General features: G+C 42.8%; 1 protein-coding gene and 1 pseudogene across 1 annotated transcript; both read right to left on the bottom strand.

The window, feature by feature from the left end:
• Positions 1 to 3,002: 3,002 nt before the first annotated feature.
• On the bottom strand, positions 3,003 to 3,134 carry LOC127187272 (uncharacterized; annotated as a pseudogene).
• A 2,884-nt stretch (positions 3,135 to 6,018) lies between these two features.
• LOC127186921 (putative vomeronasal receptor-like protein 4) lies at positions 6,019 to 6,930 on the bottom strand. Its single transcript, XM_051143203.1, has one exon. The coding sequence runs from the start codon at positions 6,928 to 6,930 to the stop codon at positions 6,019 to 6,021; it is 912 nt and encodes a 303-aa protein (XP_050999160.1).
• Between the last annotated feature and the right edge of the window lie 12,411 nt (positions 6,931 to 19,341).

The following is a 19,341-nucleotide window of genomic DNA, read 5'->3' as shown; positions in this document are numbered from 1 at the left end:
TGACACACACATTAAGTCACTTTCTTTTCTTTCATAAATACGTTATTAGACAGAATTAGAATAAATGGGTCTCAGGACTACGGGATTCTGCTTCCTGAGCAAGTCCCAAACACAAACGGACCAGAACAAGTTTAGAGTCCTTTGTTCCACCTGTGTCCTTCAGTAATGAAGCGTTTTGCTATAATTGATTGGTTCAAACCTGCACATGAAGCCTCTTATTAAATTACTTGAAATCTGAATGCCTCCCCAACATTGGCCTTATTCTGATAGCATTCTTTACATACTATAAAATTTCAAAAAGACTTCTGAAACTCTTATGTGTACAAGAGTGGTCCTTCCAGATACCTTTCATTCTAGTTCTTAGAAGGCCGTTCCTATCCCAGATGCAAAATGATGTAAATAAATGTGGATTCAGGGCTGAGATTGGAAGTGATGACACTATCATTTTGTTCTGAGGAAAAGGCACCACTAGGTTTCCTTGGGAGATGAGTTTGAGTTCACTGGTTTCTCTTTGTGCTGTATGTGATGGTGTCTCCACACGTGTGGCTGACACTGGCACATGGAAGTTAGAAATGCTTCTTCTGTAAGTGAAATGAAAGGTTTTGAAGAAGCCAGGATTTCCACACCCTTTCTTGGATGAGGAAATCCAGGTGAAGGAAAGTAAGACGACCACTACGTATACCAGAGTCAATAGAAATTTAAAAATAAGAGTAGTTGGCCCAACAGGCCTCATGACAATCCTCCAAACACCCCATGTTTTTGCCAAGACTGTACATTGCTCCACAAACTGACAGCAAGAGCACAGGAGCCAGATGGAGGACACCAAGAAAGCAAGGCCGCACAGTGCACGGAGACCGCACAGGTCAGTGCCAGTTCTCATGTATACATGTTTCTACATTGGTGTTTTTGCTTGGATCCCCAAGTGTACAAATGAGTGGGTCTCTGATTCTAGTGTCTTCTCTTCACTCTTTTCCTTCTGTTAGTTTGCCTTGTCCAACATGAATGTGATAATTTTTGTTTTATATTAGAGTATTTTATTTTGTTATATTTTTAAATGAGTAAATGGATAGATGGATGAATGAAAACTAAACCAATAGAGTAAAGTTTAACAGCTAAACTGTCACACTTGCTTGGAAAGGGAAAATCATTTTCCTCTAAGAATTTGGCATATTTGGTATATCAGTCACTCCAGGACAAGCCTCATGTTCAAAGGTAGTTGTCCAGTATTCAACTGGACTCCATTGGGTTTTCTTAGGGGGGAGGTCTCTTATCTGACCACAATTTGGTGAGTCATGAGTTGTGTGTGTGTGTGTCTGTGTGTGTGTGTGTGTGTGTGTGTGTGTGTGTGTGTGTGTTGGTCAGAATCTTCTTTTTTAAGTTATTGATTGAGAGTTTCACATCATGCACTCCAGTCCTGCTAATCGCTCCATGGCTCATATCCAGCCTTTGCCCTTGCAACCTCCCCCTGAAATAAAACACAAACAAACAAATAACAAAAACAATGCATAGAAAGCATCTCATCGTGGACGTTGTCGTGTGTCAGAGTGTGTCCCACAATGCACCCCTCTGTCCGCACATCTTCACTTGCAAATGTTCATTGCAACCAGTCATCAGTCTGGTGAGATCTTTGGCTTCTGTGACGCCATTCCTCTTGCATCCTCATCAGGACTTCTCCAGTTATCCTGTTCTTGCCAGTACCAAAAGTGTCTTGCAGCTTCGGGTCATCAGGACTGGCTATTTTACACATTCCAATCATTTGCTGGTGACACCGATTTTGGGATGGGCCAACTCAGAGCCCAGGATCTGGGCCTGGGTGGCAGCTGAGCTGGTCAGGCCACCACCAGCTCGCCCTTATCCACACCATCAGGGCAAGCTCTCCAGAACTGATCCAACTGGGCCACCCAATGCCACCATCAGCAGGAAGGAGAGTCAGCTCTCGGGTTTTCATGCCCTCAGGACCAGCTCACGAGCACCCATGCCTCCAGAGCCAGCTCCACTATGCTGTCCAGTCAAGGATCAGGGCCCACTCTCCCAAGTGCTACAGCCTCTGAGAGGCTGGGACAGCTCTCCCATTCTCACTCTTAGGACTGGCTCATCTATGCCTTTGCCATCAGGGCTAGCTCCACTGTGCTGCCCAAATGAGGGACAGCGTAAGCTCTCCTAAGTGCTTCAGCTAATGAGGGATAGGGCCAGCTCCCTTGCTCTCATGAGCCATAGTCAGTTCTCCCATTTACTGCAGGTAACAAGGGGCATAAGAGTGGGGTGCATCACTCCCACAACCCCCACAGCCACCTCATAGCAGTCAAGGAGTGGGGTTAACTCTTTCATGCTCTGGACCTTAGGTCTGGCTCAACCTGCACCCCCAACCCTCAACCCAATGCTCCCCACCAGGACTAGCTCCACTGTGCTGCCTGTATGAGGCACAGGAACCGCTCTCCAAAGTGCTGCGTCAAGTTATGGTCCGGGCCACTGGTGCACAGACCCGGGACATTCACATGGTCCCTGGTGAGTATCCCGACCACGGACATCCCCATGTTCTTTAGTGGTAATATGTGCCACAGACATCAACACTGACACCTGCCACTGATCCCTGCCACTGCGTAGACACAAACTCAGTCCTGGCCCTCAGTAGCAGCTCGAGCTAGGATGTCACCATGGCCCTAGGTGTCAGGACTGACCACTCACAACAGGCTACTCCTTTCTACTCTGGAATCTCCAGTTGCATCTTTCCTCAGAACACTCAAGCTGCTCCACTTCTCGTTGTCTCCCATCTGACCACCACATAGTGGATGTGGTAGCTCCCCTGCAGGCTGGTCATGTAGATGGTGGCCCTGTGGGTGGTGTCCTCTATCAGTGCTGTGTGGCATGGAGGCAAGCGAAATCTATCACTTGCTTGTGCCATGCACTGGAAAGCAGCCATGTGGGTGGAATGACAGTCAGCAGGTCTCTGTCTGTCTTCCTCCTCCCACACTGTTCTGCCTGGAGTTGATAAGATTTGATTTTTATGAGTTCAAGTCATAAAACAGCTTTTACCATCAAGCTAGGATGAACAAAGGACTGCCATCTGCTCTGCCCCTGGCTGATAATAGAACGTCACCACCAGCAAGGTGTCTCTTTGTCCATTATCAGAGGGGTGGGGGAGGGTATGTGTTTTTATTTTTGTTTTATTGGTTTGGGTTTGTTTTTTGTTTGCTTGTTTGTTTTTGGTTTGCTTTGGTCTTTGGTGTACTGAGTTTTTGTTTGTTTTCTGAGAAAGAACCGGAAACTGGGCAGATCAGGAAGCAAAAGGATATTGAAGCACGTGGGGGAGGGAAAGAATATGAACAAAATACGTCTAAATTTAAAAATTGTTTAAAGAAATAAAAAACATATAAGTATAAAATAATAAACTCTGGTTCAAAATGGAGCATGTCCCTCTGTTGTCTTTGTTATTTGGTTTAGAAAACTAAATATCTTCTTTGTCTTTGAAATATAAAGAAAAATTAAAGTGTTTAAAGCTTGTAGTATTCTGACTCAGTTATTCAATAAAAGACAAAAATATATCAGAAAAGGAGCCCTTCATGCTTCCAGGAAGAGTTCTGAAGAGAAAACTGGACACCTGCAGACAGAGACACACAAAGGGTCACTGGTGACCTCCTATTTGTTCCCAAAGCTGAGATCATACAACGGATATTCCCATGTTACAGAGTGGCACTTAGGTGAATTGACCATGGCTGGGGAGATGGCTCAGAAATTAGTGCTTTGTTTCTGAGTGTGGGTACCACCTCACTTCAGGGGCTGATGGGGAGGCAGCTTGCCTGTAATTCCAGCCTCAGAAGCCAGGCACAGGGTCTCCATGGAGGAACTGGGGAGTGGGATGAGCCGTTTGCTGTGCTCTGTGTCTGACTGAAAGACCCTGACTCAATAGGGTAGAAGATGGAGAATGATTCCTGACATCAGCATCAGTCTCATGCGTGCAGATGACCACAGATGTGCATGTGTGAAACCACACACATGCACACGCACACACACACATAGACTCAAAACCTATGCACATAGGAAGTCTGGAAGTTGCTGACAGCAAAAGAATCAGTCCCAACAGCAGGAACAGAGTAAATCAACTCTGAGACAAGGGAGAAGGCCAAGCAAGCACAGGGCAGGATGGGCTTCCCTCACACACACTTTTTATTCTCAGCTGTTTCCTTTAGGGGCCACCCATAATCAGGGCGTGTGTTCCCACATCAATCAAGACAGAACACTTCTTCAGGTGAGGCTCCATATTCAGGCTATTGACATAGAATCTAAACACAATAGTGATCTTTAATCTCCATTACAAAACATTAAGAAGCTAGCTTAGCTTAGCAAACAGCAGGATTTCAGAGATCCACAGCCTGTCCCATCTCTTGCTTTACTCTGCACAATCTCAGCTCTTGGACCTGGGCAGGAGCACAGGCAGCCTTGACTCCCCGCCAGGCACAGTGCTCAGCTGCAGAGAGAGCAGTTCAACCCCACTCCCTGAGAGATCTGTTTTGGGGGTTTTCTGTTGTTCCTGGGGAGGAACTGATGAACAGCTTTGGTGAACAGCCTTTCATGGTCCTGCATCCCTTCCAGAGTGGCACACACACAGCTCGGAGCAGACAGGAGCCTCCCAGAGAAAACTTCAACGTATAGTGTCTTGAGGATGCCTAGTCCATGCAATTTCCAGACTCTGGGTCCTCCTGCACAGGAGGCTATGGAGTTCTGGAAAGCATCAATGTCCTGCTTCTTGGCAAGGCTGTGCCACCTTGGCTTCACCAAGCAGATCCCCAGTGTTCCTTCAGTGCCGTAGTTCCCTTGTCTGTGGGTCAACATGGTGTACCTGTGCAGCATCAAGGAACATGGAGTCTGGGATTCAGCGGGCAAGGAAGCTTAGTAAACACCTCAAAATTCAGTACAGGCCATAGCATGAAACTGAGAGACAAAGGCAGAAGCTCCAGTGTTAAGAATCTGTCAGAGGGGAATGTACATATAAGTGTGCCCATGAGGCCTCTCCAGGAGCATGGCCTCCAGACCTGCCATGACATCCTTTGAGAGAGCCTGTTCCCCAGTGTCCTGTCATATGACTTTAAGATCCCACCCGATATAATTGTCCCACAGCATGGACACTAGTTTTCTTAGCAGTTTGGAACCCAGCATTGTCAAACAATAATTACTGTGAGGACTTCACTGGTCTCACTGTCATCCTCACTCAGCTCTGCAGGCTCAGCTCAGCTCAGAGAGTCCTCCCCACCTCCACCAACTCTCTCTTGCTCTCATGCTCTGGCTTTGGGGGGAATTAAATACTAATTTCTGACAATGGCGTTACCTAAAGTATTTTCTCCAGTGCTAATGAGAAGCTAAAAGTCATGTGACAGGCATGGTGGAATGGGAGAATGGTAAGAATCAAGTGTCCACATACCCAAAACACTGAATTCAAGATCATGTGGTGACAGACTTCTTACAAAAATGAAATGTATTTTCATAATGCTCAATGTAATGTTGTGATACACTAGAACATTATGGCAAATGGCATTATGAAAATATATTCATTTTTGTAAGAAGTCTGGTCCCTGTAACTCCAACATTTCGGGTGCTGAGACAGATTAAGATGAGCCTGTCCTATGTACTGACTGCTATGCTACATACCAAATATTATGTCCCCTGTTGAAAGTTATTCTTATAAAACTGTGTTTGTTTCTCTTAGCTTATTTCTTAACATAGCTATCGCACAAAATTCATCCTCCCCTACCTGGCAGGAAGCCCAGACCTATTCTCTCCCCCACTCAGCGACTGGGTGCATGTTGCTCCATTGGCACAGGACTATTAGGGTGGCGAGTTTATACTACATTGAAACAGGAGATTCTCAGAGCAAGGCTTTCAACCAGATATAGGAGATACAGAAATCTGCATTTTAGTTACACAATAACCTTATGCCAACAGTCCCCACCTCTAAAATTCATCTGAACAAAACACTTTACAATGTACATACCTTCAGCACATAGATTAAATAGAATACAATTTCTACACTTCTCTGTGAGCTTGCAAGATATTAGGAACACGGACATCTCTGATGATCAGAACATAGGGGCTGAAACTAGCATAAGCAATGTCTAAAACTGTTTTAATACTTAGTACAATTGAATCATTTGTCACTGTGAAACCTGTGTAGAAGGAGAAAATAAAATCTACCCAATAGAAGAAAATGAAGCAGGCCATAAGAATGAGAACACTCCATGTAGCTCTGATTTCTGGAGGGGAATTGTTTGCAAACCTGGAGCTGTGAAGGTAGAGGACATGCTGGTGATGCTTATACAGATGGAGGGCCGTGGACCCACTGCTCCAGCCCATCAGACTCTGAAAGATGGCATCACGAAGAGTCATGAGAGAGAGGAAAAGCCACTTGATGATATGTCTGGATGGCAGCATATAGCAGTGACCAGTGAATGTTCCAGCTACAGACTTGTTCAATTCAGCACTTGCTTTGATGTAGCAGAGCAAGTTGGAGCTTATGAGCAAATTAACAATCCAAAAGAGGAGGAGAAAAGGAAGAACTTGCCATGAGGTCTGTGGCTTGAGCTTTCTCCAAATGGTGGTCCTGGAACTGATGGTGAGTGCCTGGACCACGCTGAGGAGACAGGTCGTGCAGATGGAGAGGCCCCGTGCCATCCTTGCCAGATAAACCACAGCTTTACAGCCAATATCTCCTAGGAAGTTGCTGAAATAAAACATTGTGCCCATGTCTCTGATCCCTACGCTACAAATAATAATCACATTACAAAATGCCAAGTGGATGAAAATAAGGTCTACAGGTTTTTTCTCAGCCCCCAAGGCAACCATGTATAGCTGTCTCACAAATACTAGGGTATTTCCCACAATGCCAAGTCCAGCAAGAGAAAGAAAGACGATTGCCCGGGTAATGTGATTCCACTTCATCTTCTGACTTTACACGTAGCATGAGGAAAAATCATCCGAGAAATACGTGTAATATTCTCTCTGCTTGCTCTGATAAAAAAAAGAATGGTCTAACTATGTAAACACATTTGGTTCTTTGCTTTATGATGCCTGATCATTTGTTGATGTTCTTTTTGTTTGTTTTTTCTGTTTGCCTTTTTTCATTACCATGGAAATGATGATAGCTACAATCAGGACATAAACTTGACAGTATCCTGCCTTTCACAATGATCCTTTATCCCTCAAGTTCATATGAGCATGCTCTTCCCTGACAAAAGCAAAATTCATAGCATCACTTTGCCAGTTTTCAAACCCACACTGTCTTGAGTATTAGCCGGACAGGCTCCTCTGTTTTCTCTTATCTCACCCAGTGTGACCTCAGACTAGTGGACTGTGTGGGACTTCAGCCTGATCCTCTTCATGTGCAGCCATTGCTCAAATGGCTGTTGAACTAGTGATAAGCTCGCATCTTCCCAGAAACGTGTGCTTGCTCAAGCGGACCAGTTTCTCGGGGGAGATGACATGCTATTCTCCTCTTCCCAAGCCCTTTATTATAACTTTTACAGAGGTTAGTGACTGAGTCAGGGTATGAACATCTAGATCACTGGCTTCAGGGTGGCACTAAGTGCGGTAAAAGCAGTATTCTCAGTCTTCATGGGTAGAATCATACTGAAGGTGACTTCCTTTTGAGTGCTATTAATCCTGGTTTTACTGGTTCTGCTGAGAACACTTAAGCCCACGAAAACTATTCTTGCAGAGTCTTAACAAAGATACGTCTTGCTGATTGTTATAAGGTTGGTTCAGTCTAGTGATGCTCTCAGTCAAAAATCCCTCAGCCTGGGAGTCCTCCCCAGTATTCCACAACACGAATATAATCAACTTATTAATGGTATTTTTTCTCTATTACTTTACTTGATTTATGCTAGCAAAATGAGCTTTTGAAACAGAAACTTATTCCATTTGTTTTACCCCTCACAAAACACAGAGAACTTCACATGACAACCTTAATTTTTACCTGTCCTCCACAATCTGACATTTTATCTACATCAAAGTCAGTTCTATATTAGATTGAACATTTAACAAACAAATGTTAACATTGATGCCTACTTTTCCCCAGGTATATGCATCCAGGGCTGATCTTTGCCCAACTACTATGCCTCACAGCACCTGCTTCGAGTTTTATCACTTAAGCTAAGACTATGTCACCTGTAGACAGTCGGCTTTCCTTCACTGGGCAGTGAGCAGACCTCATCGACACTGGTTTTGTATGTAGATTGTAAGTATTAGCATAGCGCCTGCCCAATAGTGTATAGGCTGCTCAATGAAACTGTTGATTCTAAAACTGCACTTTAATCACAGAAGTGAACTGACAACGCAATTTGAAGAATTACGTGAGTCGGGCTCTTTACCGAAGATTGATAAAGCTCAGTGTCCTGGAGAAGTTGATTCACACTGGTTGGCACATTTGGTAAGTATTTAGCACTTCCTCACTTGTACAATGACGTGAGCCTCCGTGCTCCAACCAATTTAGTGATAGGCATGGGTTGTCCTTCAAAAACCTTACCAGTAATGCTTTATTTTATCTTGAAATCCATCTGAACTGATCGTTTATAATTCGGTACCTTTTCAGATGTATCTGTGTGATCTCTGAAATGCCAACAGCAAACTCTATAACGATGAAATTGTCTTTGATTTCCAACAGTGTAATAACTTAGATGAAAAAGCTACACAAAGAGAGAGACGGACACACACAAAGAGAGAGAGAGAGAGAGAGAAATGTGTCTATTCGAGGGTGATTTGGAGTGTGTGTGTGTGTGTGTGTGTGTGTGTGTGTGTGTGTGTGTGTTACATATATATTAAACTTTCTCAATCCTGATTCCTCCAGTATGTAAGAAATAACAGAGAAATCTCTGTGAAGCTGATGAGGTCATGGTTTTCTTTCAGATCCGGGTCAGGATGTGAGGGCCAAGTGCAGGACAGTGAGAATGCAGTAACTAGAGAAGGGTAAACTGCAAAGGATGGTGCTTTGTAGCCTCCAGGAACATTATGGGGACTCAAGGAGCACATAGTGCTAGGACAGGGCCACATGTTAAACATGCTCTAATAGCAACTGCTCTGTGATTTAGTGTCATGTCAGTTTCCCCCACAATTCTCTGTAGTTGCACTGTGCTGTTATACGTCTGTACAGGGAAACTTGGAGAACTATAAAACCATAAGAAAGAAGGGCACAGTTCCCCATTTCTATGAAGGCTAAAGGGCACCTGTGTAAGATACAATTACGTAGAACCTTTCACTCCTGAGAGGATGAAACACAAACTGGTCAAACTACAGAGAAGAAAAGCTTCCCCTCACTCAAGCTGAAATTTGAGCCCATGTCTCCTGTACCTGCCCGTGCTGTAAGCAGCATCTCTGGTCCAGCGTAACACACACAGCTGCACTCGGCTCCCTCATGGACACAGAACCAATTCTGCATGGCAGATGGGAAAGGAGAGACTGCTTTCTCCCTGGATCTTGTCACCTTCCTCTTTCACAGTGACAGAGGAACCCCGGCCCTTCTCCTCAATCACCTCCCCTAACACTCCTGCCTCACAGCATCTCTGTCGAGGTGAAAGGCAGCTTCAGTCCACTGTGACATGAAGGAGCAGAGTCTGCAGGGCTCAGGGAGGGTGTCCTCACAGCACAGCCAGGCCCTGCTTATCATTCCTGAGCCCTGTGCTCACAGCAGCTGTCACTGGGATAGGATGCCACCATCGAGAGTTTGGATTCTCCAGGGAAAAGGGCTCCTTCCGCCCGTCTCCATCCTTGACACCAGCTCTGGGTCCCTGGTGGCCTGTCATTTGCTGAGCCACAAACTTTCTAGTCCTAACAACAGTGCCTGTGTGGTGACAAGGAAGGCTGGGAAGATGAACAGCACCCAGAGTTTCCTGCATCCTGGGAATTCCCCTTTCTCTTCACCCACAAGCCAGGGACTGAATTGGAAGAAAGTTCTGAGAAACTGAAAAGTTTGCTTGCTGAACATTTCAAAGTTTAATTTTGACACTATGCCTGGAGAGCAGATCATGTGGTGAAGAATAACTGTTGCTCCCGTGGAGGATCCACATTCGAGTCCTGGCATATAATGTGGTTCAAAGCATGGTGGCTCAAAACATCTGTTAATCCAGGTGCAAGGCAGCCAGTGCCTCCTCATGACCACGGTGGGCTTCAAGCACACATTGCAAACACACATAAGTGCAGATAAAATGCATATAAAATAATCTAAATTTTTAAAAGGTTTAAACAAACAAGAAAAAAAAAAACCCTCAGCAACACCATGAACAAAAGACAAAGACCAGAGTCTCACATTGCGGTGTCCAGGGCAGAGCAGAGGGGGACTTTTTAGAGGTTTGGTGCTTCTTTCTCTGAGTGCTGACTTTATGCAGTTGAGTCAGCTCCTGTCCTGGCTGAGTTCTTCATTTCTCCTCTCATTTGAATATAACAACTTTTGATGTTCGTTGTCAAACAGTGCTTCAGTCTCTTGAAGATCAGATTTGTTCGTCGATTGCCCAGATCAACTAGGAAGGTTCTGTTTACCTCACTCTAAGGACCACACATCAGTTCTGAGTCTCAAACACCAGTTTGACAAAGGAAGTCTTTAGTTTTCATTTGCCATTAGAACAGCAGTGGAGAGCCAGGGCGATCACACCGGACTCAGCATCCACACAGCCAGCCATGCAGTGTCACTTAGCTCACACATCCTGACCAACCACTGCTCCTTTCCCTGCCCAGGGCCCTATCTACTTTGTGGCATGAAGGAATACACTGCAATGCTTGTATCGGAGAACTAGTATTGAGTAGACACTTTTTTCCAGCCACAAGAGCATCTGTGCTTCTGTCAGCTGAGTTGGATAAGGGACAGGGGATGAAGAGAAGAGGGCTCCTAATCTTGCCCAGAGACACTGTATGATGTCTTAACCCTGGTTTTATCATTCATGCTCCTAAAATGAAGTGTCTTGTCCCCCTGCTGCATCAGCATGTATCTTACTGAAGACTCTCAGCCATGGACTGCCTGGGCTGCTCTACAGGATCATTTTCTTACTTTATTTTCTTCAACCTTAGGAGCAGCTGTGACTTAAGGGGCTCTCTCTAAAGTTGTGTGTGTGTGTGTGTGTGTGTGTGTGTGTATGCGTGTGTGTCACAATCACATTTTACATGTTTGTTTGTCTTGTTTTGTTTGTTTGTTTTGCCCCTCGTGTTTCCTTCCATCCTAGGTGTCTTGTCCATCCAGCCTCTGGTTCCTGACCATCCTAGCAGTGTCAGGCAGGAGCTCCCTCTCAAGTCATGGGCCTCAAGTTGGACCAGTCACTGGGTGGCCACTCCCACAAGGTTTGGTCCACCATTACGCAGTACATCTTGCAGGCAGGACAAAGTGTAGTTTGAGAGTTTTGTGGCTGAGTTGATGGCTCAGTCCTACTGCTGGGAGCCTTGCCTGGTTATAGAAAATACCCAATTCAGGCTCCATGGACACCATTACTAGATTTCATTATTTTCATATATCGTCTAACATGTAAAAGATATGGATATTTTCAGGGTGGATTCAGAAAAAGAATATTGGCTTTTAAATCCAATCCACATGTGATGAAGCAATACAAAAAAGAAAAGAAAAAAGGAAGAAGGAAAAAAGCTGAATCTGACCCATTGGATCCTAGAAACTCATGAAAATAAGGTGAATTTACTTTTTTTTGGAATTGACTTTTTAAAAATGATAATGATGTGATGCTGCCAACATAAAAAAGCAGGACATAAAAAAAAAAGCAGGACATGGCAGAAGCAGAAAAAAGTGAGTTTTCTAAGAAACCTTGATAAACTTTCTAGATGAAGCACTGAGATGACCTCCTGCAAAGGCCACCTGGGAGCTCTGTGATGAGAGCAGGTGCTGAACACAGGGACAGAGATGCTCACGGTCCTAAGGCTCTCCTGCTGCAGTCCAGCTTCGGTGCGTTCAAAGGGCCCAAGGACAGAGATGTGGTGTCCATGCGATGGAGGAGATGGCTGCCCGTCAACTTGCTGCTAAGGAGAAGGCCAGAATAGCTAGAGCTTCTCTGTCTTTATTTCAATTAAAGTCCCAGAGCATCCACTTTCACTTTTATTTATTCAGATATGCTCCAAAAAAACTAGTCAGTGATTCTCTGAATGTTGTTTCATAAGTTTCTTTCTCACACACTTTATTTTACCTGGGCACATATTTAACCTTATGACCTCATAATTGAAGTACATCTTCATAGTCATTGTGATCAGAAACTGTATCTTAAACACTTAGTACAGGTTTTATCTAAATCTTTTCTGACAATCTATGGACCCAAGATAAGGACATTTTGTTTGTACAAGAGCTGGTTGACTCTTGGACAGACTTCCCTACTTTCTAACTACTTGAGGTCCTGACACCTACACAGATGAGTTCTCTGTCCTCAACTAATCTCCTCATGTTTATGTGTAGTCATTAGCTTCTATAACCCATTATTTGTGAGAGCTGCTTTCTGAATCCAAGTATACTATGTGCTTTTTCTGAGAATAATTCTGTGCCTCAAGAAACTGTATGATTTCTATTCTGTCTTTCTCAAACTTTTTCTGGGTTCTGAATTGCTACAGGGATCATCCTCTCAAACCTGACAGGTATTTTTAATACATCCACCTTAGAATTATTAGGAGATTAGTATTATGTTATTGCCATACCCATTACAGACAAAGGGGAAGGGAAAACTGCCAAGAGCGTACCTAGTATTGTGCTACAGGCTAGGGATCACACCATGGTCAGTCCCAGGAAAGACAGCTGAGGCTGCAGATTCTGTCACACCGGTCCTTGTCAGAGGTACAGGAGCTTCTCCTTGGGTGCTTCCCACAAGAAGAGCCTTCTCCCTGGACAGAGCCATGCTCTCCACTACTCACCCTTCCTGGTTCCCTGTTCATCCTAAGACAGATCAACTCTTGTGCTACTGAGGGAAAGTGACATATGCAAGTGAATCAAAGAACTATCAGGTTCTCTCACCACAATGGCTGTGGAGCAGACAAGCTCCTGCTGAGTTCTAGTAGGTGATATTTGCTGTGCAGTATTTGTATCTCCAGGGTTTATAGAGTTCTAGGCTAACACAAAATATCAGGAAGATTTCAGTTTCCAAAGTTGTCACCGTATCAAGGAGAAGCAAGCCCTCTGTGGAATCTCAGTCCCTGATATGCAACTTTCATTTCCACTGCTCCACAATTATTTCATTTGTTATTGTTACTTCATTCACAAGTTAGCCTAGGCTTAATTACTTACTTTTTACTGCATTGCTTTTATGCAAGTTTCAATATCTTGAATCGTTTTCTCTGTGTTAGTGTCAGAATCGGGGGCGTCACATGAAGAACGTCTGTGATCTGTTTTGAACTGCCTTTCACACCAGACAAGAAATGCGATCCAATTAATTATTTACATGTTGATTTCTAACTTTCCAAGCAGAATTTGTTGAAGAGACTCTTTTCCCCAAAGCACTTATGGCCACAGTTGTAGAGATCAGATGGCTGAGGGTGTGTGGGTTTGCTGTTGGTCCTCTACTTCATCTCCTTGGTCTCCATCTCTTGGACTTTGTCACATTTCCATGTTGCTATTTCATCATGTCTTTATGTTATAGTTAGAAGATGCACATTGTAACTCTTCCAAAATGATTCTTTTTATTCAATATTATTTTGGACATTTGGTATCTTTTGTGTGTTCATGCCAGTTTTAGAAATACTTTTCTCCTTCCATGAAGGTCGTTGGAATCTTGATGACATCTGATTGGAATCTATACATCAGCTTTGGTAGCGTACCCATCCTTACAATATTATTATTTCCTGATATTCTTTGAGAACTGACATTGCATTCTTCCATGGTTCCTTCTGAATTCTATATTGTAGCTTTCTTATTTGGCCTGACATGATATAAATTATAAAAATCTTGTGAAGGAAAAAAAAAGTTTGTGAAGCAAAGGGTTTACTTGACTCACACTGTTCATCATTGAAAGCAAGTAGGGCAGAAACTCAAGCAGGGCAAGAACCTGGAAGCAGGAGCTGATGAGGAGGCCATGAAGGGCTGCTGCTTACTGACTTGCTCCTCGTGGCTCAGTCTGCTTTCTTATAGATCCCAAGACCACCCGCCCAGGTATAATATTATCTATAATTATCTGGACCCCCCCCCCATCAATTATTTTAAAAGTTCCTACAAATTTGCCTTCAATCAGTTTTCAGAGTCATCTGGGAGGAGAGAACCTCAACTGAGAAAATGCCTCCAAAAGACTCTGAGAAATCTCCATAGCCCGCATAAGTATTTTAATGGAATTGTTTCTTAATTGCCTTTTCAGGGTTGTCATTATTGGGGTACAGACACTGATTTATGCATGTTGTTTTTGTATCTTAAAGTTTTGTAAAAAATTTTTCTTTGTTATTTTATTTGAAATATTTAGGTTAGTAAACACATAAGTTGTATTTCTTGCTTTCTGATTTGATGGCTCATTTTTCTTTGTTGCCTAGTCACTCTAGCTGAGAATTCTGGTGTTGCATTGCAGACACTCCTCTCGTGTTCTTAATCTTACAGAAGAAAAGCTCAGTTCACTTTTCGAGGATAATGTTGTATCCTCCCAGAAGACAGTCTACAAAAAGACGGTATGCGTGTGTTTCTCTCTGTGGTTCTCAGACTATTGGAACACAGATCTCAAAAATTATAACTTTTCCCCAATGGTATGTAGTGAGGCAGAGAAAGGCTGACACCTAGCTCCATCAAAGGAGGAAGTTGCCTCTCACAAAGGGAAATCCATACAGCGCTGACAGTTTATAGGAACAACTTGCAGGACAGAATTAAGTTGACACAATGATAGGTCAAGGAGAAGCGAGACTGCTAATTGTGCACACCACTTGTCCTCTACTTAAAACTAAACCTCATAACATGACTTTGAAAATGGAGTTGGAGACATTAGACCCTTTTATTACTTCTTTTCCCAATGTTACCACAAATAAACCTTCTTTCTGTGGTTTTCATCACCATCCATCTCTCTGACTGATGATCTCTAAGGCCTAATGATAATCTATCTCCATATAGTTAAGGTTTATAATATCTTGTTCATGTGGCAATATGTCTTGATTCTCCTGACACAAATGGAAAGTTGAAGCTATCTTTCATATTTCAGTAAAAAGATAATACAGAATAGTCTTATGTATTTGCATTCATTTGACATGGAAAACCTAATCTTGAGTCAATTATATACACATAAATATCATAGTAAGGCTCATTTATGGTCCAAGTGCATTGGGCCTTTAAAGTTGTCTTCATGGTATAAATTACAAATTTCCCCTCATGGTTTTGCTATTTTTGTTAGCTATTAACATGCATCCTAATTTGTTTTATAAGCTATTTACTTGGGGGAGGTGTGGATATCCTCAGAGTTCATGTCTTTACAAAGTAATCATACCTTCCTATTCAGTAAATCTTTCCAAGCTATTTCATTCCAAAATTTACACAAATATATGGTAGACATATTTTAACAGGAAGTTCAACAAACAATTCTAACAAAGGGGAGAAGCCCCAAAGCTTATGTCATGGAAACATAACTTGAAACATAATATAATCCATGAGAACATATTATACGTCGATTTTTGCCTAATTAAAAAAATAAATAGCAAATCTTCTTAACAGAAAACTTTGAAATAATCATGGAGACAGCCTCCTCTTGAGGTAGACCATCACTCCTCAGTTCATTAAGTTAGGACTGAATCAAACTACCTATCTCCAAAAACAACAGAGTCTAAACTACAGTAACTCTGTATAAAAAGAGGGAAATCTGACAAACGCTGATTTGTCAATAGTGACCAGGCCTAAAACCACTAGGAGTTGTCATGTTAACAGGATCGACCCAACAGGATGTCTCTCTCCTCAAGACCAAACTCATCCAACTACCTCCCAAATCTAAGTCTTCCACGCAGCATCCTGATGAGGTAAAATTCCGAGGCATGAATTCTGGGAGGGGTGGGAAAGAAACATCCAGTCTATAAGAGGAGGGAGGGGAAGGGCACGTCATCTTCTTTGCATTGTGTCCCTAAACCCATTTTCCAGTTCATCCGTAGCCAAAACAACAGACAAGTCCTAAGTGACAGATGTCTGCAAAAGGCTTGACAGATTCTTCAAAACGAACAATGCACAAAACACAGAACGGCTGGTTGGTCGAAGTCTACTATTTGTCTTCACATGATTGGAGGAAGCACACTAGCAGGGTGGAGACAGTGGTTTGGGTGGCTTCTTATCACCTTTGACCTCAAGTATGTTTTTCCATTTGGTTTCCAGGACACTTGGTCGGCTTCAAGTCCTGGGAAGTGTTTCAAGACCTAGGAAGTTACAATGGGCTGGAAGACCCTCTTCAGCTTCAGGTTGCCCCAGCTTGTATCTGGAGGCATCTATGGAATCATCAGAAAGGTGAAACCTAGAGAGCAGGTGCCCTGTAGAGCAACGTCACACCCTGAGAGAACTGAGGATTTGCCACTTGCCTTCAGTAGTTGCCTTTTAAGGCTCTTTTTCAGATTATCTGTCTTCCGTTTTCCTTACTACACTACAAAAATTTTAAAGACAATCCAGTGTATCACTTCATTGCAGTGTTTACAACTTCAGCATATGATAAAGAATAACAAAACAAAAGAGTCAGAGACACACCCACACCCACTGCTAAAAGCCCCACAGAAACACCAAGCTAACAGCCATAACATGTATGCAGAGAACCTAGGGAAGACCCATGCAGACCCTATGCTTTCTGTTGCATTCTCTGTGAGTTTTCCTGCTGTCCTCCATCCTCTCTGGCTCCTAAGGTCTTCCCTCGTTCTTCTTCTGAGGGGTTCCCCAGTCTCCAAAGTATCCCTAAACTCTGAGTGTGTGACTGGCTTGCAGGGGGTAAGGTAACCTAGCAAATGACACATGTTCTGTGTAAGCCTTTAGAGTGAACATAAGTGAGAGCCAGTAGCTGTGCTACAATGGTCCTGAGGTGTTTTTACACAGGATTGTGTAGTGGAGTGAGGCTCTCAGGTAGAGCTTGTTGTCCAAGCTGTGATGGCGTTCTGTAAAAGCCGATGTTTCCCTTGTGCTTTCCTGTGTATTTTATGAGCACACATCAATCCATATCGGGAATGTGTTTGCAGTTGCCTTAGAGTGTTTATTCTTACCGGTTTTTTAGTCTGGCGCTCACTCCCATTTGCTCCTGGAGGAAGCCTCTCAGATAACAACTAGACAAAGTGTTGATCAATGAGCATAGCAGAATATCAATAGGAATCATTTCATTGATTCTCCCCACATCTCTCTTCTTTGGTGGCCAGCAGTGTTTGGCTCTACCCTAGGTCTCAGTGCTATCCAATGTCCTGTTCCTGGCCATAGAGGCAGTGTAGGAGATGGGCTCCCTCTAGTGGCATAGGCCTCACATTAAGCCAGACATTAGTCAACTCATCCCACCACTGCCCCAGCACATCTTGCCAGCAGAACAGATTGTAGCTCAAGGGTTTTGTAGCCTTGCCTGACACAAGAGATGGCCAGTTCTGACTCTGTATCTTCCATTACTAAGTGTTCTCGGTAGGGTAAACCTCATAGATTGCAGGACATTACCACTACAGTAGGTCTCCACACCACCCCCAGATGCACCCAATTCCACCTGTCTCTTCCGACACTGCTTCTTCCACATTTCCCCACACCAGATCCCTTCCACATCCTTACCAAACCACCCCTAGTCCACTAGAAAAATCTATTCTATTTTCACTTCCCAGGGAAATTACTGTACCGCCCCCCACCCCCGGCCCCGGGAGTTCTCTTTACCTAATGTCTCTGGGTCTTTACATTGTAGTTTGATTACCAATTACGTAAAAGCTGATACGCACCTATAAGTGAGTATATACCAGTTTGTCTATCTGGGTCTGGGTAACCTCACTCAGGATGATCTTTTCTAGTTGCACCAATTTGCCTGCGAATTTCATGATGTCAATTTTTTTAAAATAGCTGAGTAATGCTCTATTTTGTAAATGTACATTTTCTTTATATGTTCTTCAGTTGAGGGGCATCTAGGTTGTTTCCAGTTTGTGGCTATTATTGATAAAGCCACTGAAGTTGAGCAAATGTCATTGTAGTAGGATGGAACGTCCTTTGGGTATATGCCCAAGAGTGTTATAGTTGGGCCCTGAAGTAGACTGGTTTCCAGTTTTCTGAGGAACGTCCATGTTGATTTCCACAGTAGCTGTACAAGTTTGCACACTCGCCAGCAGTGGAGGAGTGCTGTCTTCGCTCCACATCCTCGCCAGCATGAGATGTCACTTGTGTTACTGATCTTAGCCATTCTGACAGTTGTAAGATGGAATCTCAAAGTAGTTTTGATTTGCATTTCCCTGATGGTTAGGGATATTGAACGTTTTGTTAAATGTTCCTCTGCCATTAGAGATTCCTCTGTTAAGAATTCTCAGTTTAGCACTGTACCCCATTTTTAATTGGATTGTTTCATTTTTTGATAGCTAATTATTTGAGTTCTTTATGTATTTTGGATATTAGACCTCTATCAGATGTGGAGTTGGTTAAAAATTTTTCCATTCTGTGGGCCACCACTTTGTCCAATTGACAGTGACATTTACCTTACAGAAGTTTCCTGTTTCATAAAGTCCCATTTATTAATTACTAATCTTAGTATCTGCACGATTGGTGTTCTGTTCAGGAAGTTCTCTCCTGTGCCAATGCATTCATGGTCATTCCCCACTTTCTCTTCTTTTTTTCTTTTTTTTACTTTCATAATGCATTTTATTAATCTAAAATAGTATGTAATTTCAGCAAACAATCTCTAAGATTTATGAAACATTTTATTAGTTTTTACATCAAAATGGAGTACATTTGCATACTTATGGCACAACTAAATTTGGATTTAAATGAGCAAAAATCCCAATGCTTTATAACAAGATTCAGTTTCTATACTGGATAGTAGCTATAGACTGCAATAAATATATGTGAAACCATAAACATTAAAATACTTCATGTATCTTAGCATCATTGGTTGGGTGTCATATGAAGTAATTAAGGCAATGACAGTTTCCACGAAACACTAAGCAAGATTGTCTATAGACTGAACTTTGTTTGTAGTGATTTATTATAGTCTAAACATGTTGTAATTTAAATTAAGATTTTCAAATATCACATCCATATATGGTGTGGGGTGCATGTGTGCATACACACATGCAAGCACATTAATATGATTACTATAAATTGCTTTACAATGCCAGTTCTTTCTCAGAAATGTATCTTTAGGTGAGTGACTCTATCTTCATGAGAATATTTATCTATCTTTCTATCTATCTATCTACTTATCTATCTGATATATATGTAGATAGATTACATATGTG

The sequence above is a fragment of the Acomys russatus genome, chromosome 3, assembly GCF_903995435.1.
Source record: "Acomys russatus chromosome 3, mAcoRus1.1, whole genome shotgun sequence".
NCBI classification, from domain to species: Eukaryota; Metazoa; Chordata; class Mammalia; order Rodentia; family Muridae; genus Acomys; species Acomys russatus.
This window is presented reverse-complemented; position numbering and strand designations above follow the sequence as displayed.

Coding starts and splice junctions, on each gene's coding strand:
- LOC127186921 (XM_051143203.1), bottom strand. CDS start 6,930: ATGAAGTGGAATCACATTACCCGGGCAATCGTCTTTCTTTCTCTTGCT.